At 36.0% G+C, this 12,427-nt stretch overlaps 1 protein-coding gene across 1 annotated transcript in view; it reads right to left on the bottom strand.

Annotated features, from left to right (window-relative positions):
• Positions 1-2,632: 2,632 nt before the first annotated feature.
• CAPRIN1 (cell cycle associated protein 1) overlaps positions 2,633-12,427 on the bottom strand; it is a 36,188-nt gene continuing 26,393 nt past the window's right edge. The window contains exons 15-19 of the mRNA XM_055423819.2: positions 11,243-11,393; positions 7,237-7,431; positions 6,453-6,556; positions 5,999-6,062; positions 2,633-4,472 (exon numbers count right to left, since the gene is read on the bottom strand). Coding sequence (XP_055279794.1) covers positions 4,408-4,472; positions 5,999-6,062; positions 6,453-6,556; positions 7,237-7,431; positions 11,243-11,393 — 579 coding nt within the window. The 3' untranslated portion in view covers positions 2,633-4,407. The remainder of the gene's footprint in view (positions 4,473-5,998; positions 6,063-6,452; positions 6,557-7,236; positions 7,432-11,242; positions 11,394-12,427) is intronic.

Here is a 12,427-nt window from a genome sequence, read left to right as displayed (position 1 = left end):
ACTAAAATGATGACTAGTCAGTCATGGGATTGGTTAAGATCAACTAGGGAAGAATGTTAGCTAGGGATGAAGTCTGCAATCAAGTTCTGGAAAACTCAGTAAAGGATACTGAGCAGGGGCCAGTTAGACAGAAATGTGTAGAACTCATTCACAACCACTCTGTAATCATTTCTTACATGGGCTGCACCAATACTCATCTCTTGCACCGTAACATTTTGCTCTCAACACTGTCGTTTTTGCTTTTGCCACGGGACTGCCAGGAAATCCCCTGCCTTGAGTATTATTAAATGGCAATTTTATTAAGTGACCCACCATCGTCTCCTCCCCCAATCCCAACCGCTATACACACAGCTTAAAACTTACCAGTTTCCAACTCTCAAGAGACAAAACTTACCATGGAATAGAACTACAAAGCTGTTCTTAGTCCTTACCTGTTGCTTCAGCCTCTCTCTAAGCTCCATAAAACCTATACTTCACTGTAGCCTGTTTCTCAGTCACTGGAGATTGGACTCGGACATGCAGTTCTCTCCCATTCTTTACCAGTTTACTACTCCTCATCCTTCAAGTTTTAACTATTCACATCAAAAATGTCTTTCCCGATCATTTTGACTAGGTCATATCCTATCACAGCCTTAATATCTATCATCAACTATGTTGCTGCATCATGGCTTTTGCTGTATTTTAGTATCATCACATCAACATCTTTGATCAGACTGAGAGCAGGAACCAGTGATTCTGTCACCACTGAATGCTTAGTGCTTGGAATGGTGACCTGGCAAAGAGGACCCAAATTTGCTGAATGAAGCTTTGGTGTACTTACTTAATACAATGACTCCCTAATCTAAATACAGTACTTACAGAAAACCAGTACTAAAAAGAACTGTAAAAACTGCCTTCACTGAATCAGGTTATCTTTCACTACTTACATACTCAAGGAGCCAGTCTTCTGCATGAGACTGGAATAGGCTTCAGAACCGCTGTTTCAGGAATAAGATCCCAATTGAGAAGTAGTAGTCTAACAAGGTGAGGCTAACAGAAATTTAAGGTTTTTCCTCTCTTCTCACAAGTAGCACTTCTTCACTTAGAGCTTTGCTCAGTGGTATAAACAACTAAAGTAAACTTCACTCAAGGACAATTAAGGTATCAGGTTTAATATGATTTAATCTAATGTAATTTAAAACATTCACTAGTCTTTTCCAGTATTTTGTAGAATTCAAAATGGGAAAGGGTATAGAATGATCCTTAACAAATTATTTTCATATTCCTGAGGGTTTTCCCTCCCCCCATTAACTCTTTAGAAGGGTTAATAAGCTTAAGAGCAATACTGATTTTTTAAATATAACTTACAGTCAATAAAACTTCAAAGAGTGCTTAATAAGAACTCAAACGGGATGAGATTCAGAAACTTATAGATGAAATGATGGGTTTTAACTTTGTGCTTACCTGTATCCCATTCCCCCTAAGATATATTATTGAAAATATAATGAACAATACAAATTTCCTAAGACACTTAGGAGGCTGAATATTCAACTACTTTCTACATTTTATGAACTGGTTGTTAACAGAACATCTGTTAATTAACCTTCTGAGAATAAATACACATTCTCATGTCTCTAAGTGACGTCTCCCACATCAGAGTCATATATATACATAGGAGGTTAAAGAACAGCAGAAGCTAGCTGATTAAAAATACTTAACGGATTTTGTTTTAATTTGAAGATAACGATGATCAGAAAACCTCTTTCAATAATATTCTTTAGGGATATTAAGATCTGAAAATAAAACTGCCCTAGTCAAGGTCATCAATGACACTGTACCTTAAAAGCTTTAAAACAGAAGTCTCATTATCCACATGAGATGACTGATACTGTGCATTTAAATGAAAGTACTTTATATATGGCATCTTGCTATACCAAGCCACAGTGCCACATGTGACAAACATCTCTTTTCAACTCTGCTAGAATATGCATTTGCCCACACAAGGCCTCCAGCAGGGAGGACAAGCATCAAGCATCTACGAATTATACACAACACTTAGTACCAAGACTCAGATCTTAAGGGGACTTTTTAAAAAGTTCTCTGCCCCATAGAGAGGCATTCCTTTAAAAAATATAGTCTGAATTGAGGCATAAAAGTTTTAAATTTAGACTACAATGGTAGAATGCCAAAAAAAAGATATAATATCTCAAAAAGAACAAACGATTCTTTTAAAAACATACATAGAAATAATCAAACTACTAATACCTTTACACATTCACGACATCTGCACTAATGCATAGAAGTTTGAAACCTAGAAAGCATTTCTCCCCCATCCCATCTCTGAATTGATTCATAGAGATCACTGTATAAAGAACTTATTTCAATTCTGATTTTAAATGTCATGAAATTATTTTCTACACAGATAGCAAAGTTAGTTTTATATATAGAAAGACTGTAAGCACACATCATCTAGGGATTACCCAGTAAACCACAAATATTTCATCTATCCGCCTAAAATACAGCAAACATATGGTTGTGGTACATCCCAGGCAGATGTCATTTAAAGCACACAAGGGGAGGTGCTAGCAGAAGAAATACTTATTTGCAAAAGTAAACAGATAACCCTTCCAATATGATGTACCACAACCACACATGAGAAAGTCAAGAACTTCTTTTATTTTAAAATAAACATTGAAGATTCCCCCCTTCCCCACCACCCTACAAAATTTTGAATGTGGAATGTTCAATAGCCTATCCATTTTAGAAGGTTACAAAACCAGCAAAAACTCCAGTTGTCTAATGATGAATGTTTGAGAATAATTTTATGGGTTTAAGTAGCTGAGCACCTACTGGAAAAAGTCCTTAGCTAAAGGCTGAAAACTAAATTCAATTTCTGCACAGAAAATACCATTAACTTAGTAGCCTTTGCTTAATATAAGGTGGGATTAATTCCCCATGAAGTCAAAGTGGGATACAACAAGCAGCATTAAGTTCATAGGCACACAGAACTAGTGCTCCAACTGCTAGCACAAATTTCAACATCATACATAAATTACTAAACTGTCCATTGTCATCAGACTTGGGACTCTCCCTCTACATCTATGGGAGGGAATCACCACTTTGAATATAAATACCTCCATGTGAAACAGATAATTCAGTTAGGGTTAGAAAAAAGATAAGTGCAAGTACTGTAGAAATAGCTGCTGGAGATAACCATAAAATTTGTAACACTAAACTGCATGGGGTGAACCACATAAGCTGCTAACTGTTGAACACCAGTGTTTCAAGATACAACTTTTATAAACATGTTTTATTTGTTTGCTTATACCATCAGAAGTGAAACTACTGACTGTCATTTCCCTAAAATAGGGAAATCAATCTAAAACACATACTGGTGCTTTTCAAAAGATAGCAATTTAAAAGGGTGGCAGCAGCAGGCATTTGATGTCTTTTTCTTTTAAAAACTTTCAGGCTGCAGGAAAAACATGTAACCAAGAGTGTTATGATTATCCATTAGATTTTCATCAGTACCTGTACCAATTTAGGTGACAATACAGCAAGATCCAAGGATTAGTGACAGACAATGTACGTCGTAAGGAATGATATATACTACCAATCCTTACAAAAGTCATTGTCAAAGAAGCTGTTAAGTGTTCGAAAGGTATCTAAATATTTCACATTAAGTACAGAAGCGGCCATCCAGATTATATCCCTTAATTGTTGCATATTTTTCAAAAAGTGCCAATCAAAGCCTAATTTTGCATTTTGGCTTTGTCTTATACAGTATCAGCTGTTAAAAAGCAATTTACATGTGTCTTAAACCACAGTCATCTGGCCAGAGGATGAATAGTGCCGTGTCAAAGCCTAAGGCTGGTACCCAGCCTTGTATGTGTGATTAAGGGCCCATGCATAATTTGGTATGCATCTAAATGTTCAGTGCTCCAATTTAACTGGAAAAGGTGTGAAATGCAGTTATTCTGCCAAACCACACTCCACTCCTTCCGTCTTCCTTTCAAGGGAAATATTTTAGTTTTGTCAGTTACCACTGAATGACTCTAGGGCGATTTGTAGATTTTATCCAATGTCAGAAGTCAATCTTGCTTTATCCAAGCCACTTCAAATAACTATGGAGATATCACCCCATTAAAGTATATTATGTTTTACTCCTAAGCAAGGGTGAGGAATCTGAGTATCATGTGCAAGGCTCAAGATGACGCTTAGGACAGAACATGCAGAGTGAAAATAGTTTCCTTCCATATCCAGGTAATATAAAGCTGACAATTGTAGTCCTGTCTTTATGGGATGAAAACAGTCCCTTTACAATAAGTTTCCTGAAAGGGAGAACAAATAGATAATAACTCTTCTGGTAACATTATGGTACACTGGCCAGTGTGTTTTTGGCGATTAAACATAATCCTGTGAATCAGATTAATTCACTTGCTGAGTGTTCATTTGCGGCATCCCTCTGTTGGGTCTTGGGGGCCCTCCACGACCTAGAAGACAAAAATGGCATTTGGTTTTTCTTTCAAATATTATTTGTTTTGCCTTCAAGCAGATTTTCATCTGAAGTCAAGAAGCATGTGGGCAGCTTGTCACATTATTAGGTTTAAGAGGTCAATTCTTCAGTGTTCAAGTTTCACCTGTCCTGGAAGTTGTCATGCGCAAATTTGCTCATGTTCTCTAGTTAAAAGAAGAGTAGAGCTAATGGAGTATTCCACCAGTACTCATTCATTCATTCATTCAACAAGTATTTATTGAGTGCCTACTATGTGCCAGGCACTGTCATCAGGCGTTGGAAATAGATACAGCAGTGAAGACAGACAAAGTACCTGCTCTCATGGAGCTTACATTCTAGTATACACTCTAGCTTACATTTCAGTAGTAACATCATACTATCAAAATTAATAAAAGCACCAGAATGAAAAACAGACCTTATTACCTAAACTGTTATAAAGAAACTACATAACATTCAAAATTGTATAATGACTTGTAACAGATAAAGTAACTTTTTACATGCTGTTAAAACAGATTTTTAGCTATCAGTCAACTCAACTTTCATTGAATATGCTACAAGGTGAGAAAGAACATAACCCACATTCACATGCAAATATCCTTTGATACTTCAAGTCAGTAATTCCCAAGTGATCCATAATTTAAAAAAAAAAATGCACCTTTTTTACTGGCCAGTTTCTACTAGCATTGAAATTAAAGAATTTTGTAATTCCTCCTTAATATACATTTGTATACATATTATGGCCAATAATATAGAGGAAATCAATTCAACTTCCCTCAAATCAGAGAACCATTTAGAACTTCAGATCATATGAAATGCTGCCTCTAATTGTTACACAGATTGACTTCCTACCCAAATAGGAAGTAGTTTTCCTATATTGAGACCAAACAAAAAACTCTTAAAACCTGTAATTTTTAAATATAGTTATGCAAGTTGGTTATGAATTTGGAGGCTTTGTCTAAAAGTCAGAAATAATGACATTTATATCACTAATAGTGGTCCAAAAGGCATTGAAATTTCAAGTTTCTATCACTTCTAAATGGTTCTCTAAATGTAACTATGGCTTATCCGGCCATTAAAGGGTTTCTGGCCCTAAAATATAATAAGCATGTTTCAAAAATGAAAGAGGAATAATAAATTTATATAAATGTTCAATCTCATTCCAAAAATGTCTTACAAAAATGTTTCAGTAAGTACTTCCTAAAAACATTTAGCAGGTTTTAGGACCTGAAAAATAATTTGCAGTTGGAAAAACACTTTCTGAGGAGGAGAAATGTTCTAGTTTTCAAGACAGTGTATATAGTAACAGGGATAATCATTCGAAAAATTAAATTTGGGTTCAAGATAAGTTTTAGAAACAGAGCATTTCATTTAATCCCTAGCAACAATTCTGGAAATGATAAATGTATTCCTAACATGTAACCTACATGCAGACTATGAACAGCTCTTCCAAGGCCAGAACAGAAGCTCCACTTAGAAGCTAGGATCACCACCACAAAATATTACCTCGTGGGGCTCCCCGTGGTCCACTCTGCCCAGAGCCTCGCTTGAAATTCTGCTGATATCCATCCTAAAAGACAAGCTAGTTAGTACTGAAGAAAAGGTAATTTTTAATGTTTATTCTTACAGTCTTTTATAGCATAAAAAATTATTTGTTATTCTTTTAGATATTTAAACATAGCACTGCTATAAGATATTCTGTAATGGTACTTCTCTCATTTTCAAGATCAACGAGATACACTTCTTTGCGCATAAAAATCATTGTTTATCAAACTCTATTAAATGAATCCCTATATTGAGTGCTAAGGAAAGCAAAAGTCATCATTCTCCACAAAGAAGTATCTTGTACAGAGGTTCAAAATCAGCCCCAAATTACTCACTCTAGTTCGTCAAGCAACTACATTAGTCCCTTTCATTGGGTACTTAGGTCAGGTTTATATTTTTAAACAATTTCACCTACCCGCTGATAGCCAGAGTAGTCCCGGGGAGCACTGAACTGAGACTGTGTATAACCACTGTTTGGAGTGTTAGTAGAGAATGAAGGGCGGTAACCATCATATCCTCCTAAAATTTAGGACAAGAAAAAAAAAAATTTTTTTTTTGTTATCTTCTTAAGGAGTTTTTACCTTCTCACTACTGACCAAGGAAGAACTGAAAAACGGTAATCCATGCTAGTTATTCAAACTAATTTCTAACTTCTTACCCTGATCTAATTTGTCTCTATTGCCTTAGAAGATGAAATAGTTACCCATCCTTGCACATACATACACAAAAAACAGCAGATCTCCATAAGGTCTCGTAATTTATAGAAAGCACTATCCTTTACAGGACAGTGGTAGATATGGGTTTCAGTTCAGTTCAGTCCCTCAGTCGTGTCCAACTCCTTGAGACCCCATGAATCACAGCACACCAGGCCTCCCTATCCATCACCAACTCCCGGAGTTCACTCAAACTCATGTCCATCGAGTCGGTGATGCCATCCAGCCATCTCATTCTCTGTCGTCCCCTTTTCCTCCCGCCCCCAATCCTTCCCTGCATCAGAGTCTTTCCAGTGAGTCAACTCAAATACTGAGTCCCAATTCTGCCAATTTAAATAACTCTTATCAACACCTACCAAAAAAAAAGGCTTACAATGTATATAAGAAGCTAATGCAGAAAGATATAATTTTTTCATAAAACACATATTTCTATATACTATGCAAATCAGAAAATATGAACTTTCTTTTGGGCAGTTTTGTCTTTACCTCTGAATCCATTAGCAGGTCCTCTGTATCCATTCATCAAGCCTCTAGCACCACGGGAACCTCCACGAGACACACCACGACTATTGTAATAGGGCTGACTGCTACGTGGAAATCCAGTGTTCTGCTGAGGAGGCTGCTGGTGGTTACCAGTCACTTGATGGGGCTGGTCCTGAGAACCATGATAAGTGCCAACCACTATAAAAGAAAAAAAATACATATATACGTGTATATACACACAGACACATACACAGTTCATTATAATTTGCCTGATTTCCTATATGCTTTCTCTCTTAAGAAATGTCTTACACAGTCTCCTCAAAGTTTAATTCTGTCCTTAAATTTTCATATTAATAACAGAGAAAACTACACATTAATGAAATCCCTGTCTTGCTCCTACCCCTGTACAAAGATAAGAGAATGAAATTCTCCAACAATAATTCCAAACCTGAGAGCACACATTGTGTGAAAGCACACCATTCTATCCTTCCAAATGACTTGAAAGGCTATATTATTTAAACATGTGAGAGGCACCTCTGTATAGATAGCACAAATGATGTACGTATAATCAAAAGATTTTATGTACTGAAATACTTAAGATTCTGTACCATTTAATTATTTCTTTTCATTATAATAAAGTTCCTATTGCTAGTTTTCTTATTCCTCTAAATTTCCCTTGATATTTGTTAAAACATACAAAAACATACCTTCCCATAGCTAAGCAGCTATAGCTAGAATACTCAATTACAAAGATAAATCGGCAGAGGCCTTCAACATATACTCTATCATAATACTTGAGTACATTTCAAGTATTTTTAATGCATAGCCAATTTAGAAAAGAATTAAATAGTACTCACACTGGCACTTAACCCCCTGAAGTGAAGGTTCTACAAGGTCCATACTATTATACCTTAGATCCCTCCTCCTTCCACAATGGGGAGAAACCTAAAATCTAGATAAAATAGCAAGGTACATTCCTGGTATTACCCCAATGTTCATAATTCACAGGAGAGAAATAACAATGCTAACAGTAACTTTGGGAGATAAGGAAGGTATAGACCAAAGGAAGGCCCATACTCAAGGAAGAAAAAGTCAGCAGCCTCCAGTCAGCCCAAATCTCGTATGTTTGGGCAGAGAGAAAAGGTAGTGTGCGTCTTGAAAATTTATCTGACCTACTTTGTATCTTCAAGAAACCCATGTTTGAGTTCTCAGAATGCTATTTGCAATGAAAAAACTAGAAAATGCCTAGGAAGAAAAGGCTCTTTTTTGAACTATGTAATGGACCAAACACACTAAGCACAATGTGATCTTTCTACATAAATTATCTTTTACTACATTCTCAAAACATAATTATAAAGCAAATATCACAAGTACCAGTAATATTTTCTATCTATAAAGATGCACTCAGGAAATTCCCTGGCAATCCAGTGGTTAGGACACAGGTTTGATCCCTAGTCGAGGAACTAAGATCCTGCCATGCCACATGGTGTGGCCAAAAAAAATTTTTTTTTTTTTAAATAAAAAGATTCATTCATACGCAAGTAGAAAATGGTCAGAAGAAGTGAATTTTCGACTTTGTCAGTAAGAACATTATCATCCTTGGTCAAATCGCACTGCAAGAAACTCAAAGCAGACAGAACAATTAAAGTGTGATCTTTAAAGATCCTAGTTAAGTGCACGTAAAGCATAAGCACACACTTTTAGTCCATAAAAAAAAAGTCAGATATCCTTGCCAGATCTTTTTTTCATGTCATTCTTGATGAGATACTAATTCAAAACTTCTGGAATGATGGGGTACTTTCCTAGTGGTCCAGTGGCCAAGACGCCACGATCCAAATGTTGAGGGCCAGGGTTCAAGCCAGGGTTCAATCCCTGGTTAGGGAACTGGATCCAACATGTTGCCACTAAAGATCCACAGCTAAGACCCAGTGAGGCAAAAAAAAAAAAAAAAAAACGACAGGATACACTGACTTAATCAACAAATATCGTTTAACGCCCTCAACAGGCCAAGACAGGTCCTAGACACAAGGGATGAGATAGTTTCTGACGCATAATCCTTGCCCATAAGGTAGTTTCAATAGTAGGAAATAATAAGTGAATAAAATATACATACAAGTAAAAATATCTTATATTCAGGTAATAAGAGATTAAGGAAAACACCGAGTAGGGTAAGTAAATGACGAAAGTAAGGACATTATATTTGGACAAGGCAATGAAGGGAGGTCTCTGTGAGGTGGAATCTGAGCACAGGCTTCAAAGTCACAAAGCAAGCTATGCAAACAGTGGAATAAAGTTTCAGGCAAAAAAAAAAAACAAAACATAAAGGACTTTTTCTTTACATTAAAGAAAGAATCTGTCTGTTTGGGCACATAACGAAGAAAATAGGACATATAACAGGATCAAGGTAGGGGCCTAGATCATGGATCTCGTAAACTGAGGTAAAGACTGGGTTTCTTTTATAAATATAATTGAAAGTCACTGGGAGGCTCTGAATAGGAAGAGAAACATCTGATTTACATTTTAAAATCACTCTAGCTACTGTGTGGAAAACAGACTGGACTAACATTCAAGGGAGAGACTTGCAATATTCTAGATAAGAGTTGATGGCTGCCTAGATTGCAGTGGTAGTGTGGATGTATTTGAGCAAAGCATATGAGCTGATTTATTTTGTATTGAAAATATCTGTAAATGTTTTGAAGTTAATTTTCATTAATAACATATATTTGACATGGTAAAAAAAGATTATATCTAGCACCAATGCTGCAGAGTCAATTAGTGAAGTTGAGTAGAATATAAGATAACTTGAACTCAACTGGCACAAAAGGCAAAACTAACCAAATCAAATGATAAATCAATTAATCAATATGATAAATCACATATTGGTAATTCTCACAATATTTCAAACTGTTTCATTATTAGATAAGGTATGGTGATCCACAGTCAGCAATCTTTGATGTTACAACTCAAGTGAGGTCTTGGAGGATGGTTAGCATTTTGGGACAATAAAGGCATGTACATTTTTAATTAAGGCATGTACATTGTTTTTTAGGCATGATGCTATTACTGCACACTTAATAGACTATAGTATAGTGTTAAGAGAATTTTTATATGTACTAGGAAACCAAAACATTCATATAACTCACTTTATTGAGGTATTTGCTTTATTGCAGTGGTCTGGAACCAAACCTGCAATCTCCTCAAGGTATGCCTTTACGTGGCACTGAATAGTTAAAGGAGCCTGAGAATGAGAAGTCCAATTTTATCATTTAGAAGCACAGACTGCATAACTGCCAAATTTCTATCAGACTATGGTTGATTCAAACTCTACTGATTAGTGATGCTAACTACCACAGGGATATGTAAGAAAAATTACTGTTGACCCAGTCAGTCAAGAAATCAGAGGAGTTATTCACATCAGTCAGGTTTACTAGTTTGTTGTGGGATCCTAATTAAATATCTAATCATTTGAATTAAATAAGCAAAGACCTAAAAAAATAATATATTTATGTCTTACAAATATAAGAAACCTACTATTATGAGATATGGTAACTGGGCAAATTATGACCTTATTTGCTGGCAAGGACTTTGTTTTAACCTAGTCTACTAAATGTAGCCTTACCATGCCTTTACTGCTTAACTTTGTATAACTGACTTGCTGCGAGATATCATGCTACCAGGTTTCAATTAATTAGCAATTAAAACCAACGTTGATCCTAATTCAAATAACAAGTTTAATTCCTCTAAAATCACCAATGAAATAGGCTATTATGAAAATTCACTGACCGAAGGAAAATGGGCATATGGTCCCCAAAACCTGTACATAATTCACATACAGCAAATATGGACTTGATTGTACTCAGAATCAGCAATGAAAAAGTAATTTGTTTTGGACTACTGCCAAAATAAAAACTCTTGGCCACTGCCACTCTAAAGTCCAAACTCACCTAACAATGTGTCAATCACTGCAGTGGAAAGCAAGTAGCCAATGAGGTGACACTGGTTTTCCTACCTGTTTGAAGCTGTTCTTGCTGAAGCTCTGTTTGTTCTACTTGGTGAGGCTGACTGGAAAAGCTCTGGTTATAACTGGCCTGGTACTGATTTTGCTGTTTTAAAGTTTCTGGTTCATTAACAGGAGGAACTGGGGCATTCATATTGAACACCTATAAGTAATTAAAAATGATTAGTTCTTCCCTTTATGCTCATCATTTTTCTACTTTTAAGATGGCAGATCTCAGTGCTGGTTTTAACTGAGATGTAAACAACAAGCATCACAAAAGTCTCAAGACATTTATTTCTCTCTCTCTCATACACACACACACACGTTCCTCAGTTAATGCACTTCAGTGTTGGAAAATACACACACACGTCATAGAGCACTTTGTAGCAGAGTATAAACAGGGATTAAAAATCTGAGAAGACACAGTATCAGAATCCTTGGAAATGCTATCATAAATGAGAAATCTTAAAAGATGCAAACCCCTGACACACAATCACTTGGATAAAATCTATGAACTAAAGTTGAATATTTCATTATATTTTAATCGAAAATTAGTACTTTAAGCATTTAACTATGAATTTTCCTGTGAGCACTGTTTTAGCTATTGAGCACAGTATTTTCATTATCATTATTTTCTAGAAACCCTGCAATTTCGAGATGCTCACTGAAGAACCAAAGTGTAGTATCATAACATCTATTACTCTGAGATATAATTCAGTAAATTAAAAGAGTCAGGAAATATGACAAAGTGTAAACAATTGCTCTCTAGGTCATGATCTGTGTTGTGTGTGTGCTCCGCCGTGTCCGACTCTCTGGGACCCCATGAACTGCAGCCCACCAGGCACCTATCCATGGAATTTTCCAAGCAAGAATATTGGAGTGATTTGCCATTTCCTTCTTCAGAGGATCTTTCTGACCCAGGGACGGAACCCACACATCTTCTGTATTGGGAAGCAGATTCTTTACCACTGTGCCACAGGGAAAACCAATGATATACGTATCAGTCTACTTTTTTCAAATTTAAAATTCTGTTACTTTAAAGGGTGAAACTACAAAACAAGATGTAGGCACGTTAACTCCTAAGATTCAAGTTTATCTCTGTGAACAGAAAAAAATGAGTTTTATGTTCAATTAAACATACCCTAAAGTTACAGTAGATGCAGACTTAAGCACAAAGTTAAAGACTTTTTGCTAAGA

This window comes from Moschus berezovskii, chromosome 14 (assembly GCF_049115385.1).
Source record: "Moschus berezovskii isolate FMDL1 chromosome 14, NW_MosBer_1.0, whole genome shotgun sequence".
NCBI classification, from domain to species: domain Eukaryota; kingdom Metazoa; phylum Chordata; class Mammalia; order Artiodactyla; family Moschidae; genus Moschus; species Moschus berezovskii.
Note: the sequence above shows the minus strand (reverse complement) of the source record. Positions and strands in the feature narration are given on the sequence as shown.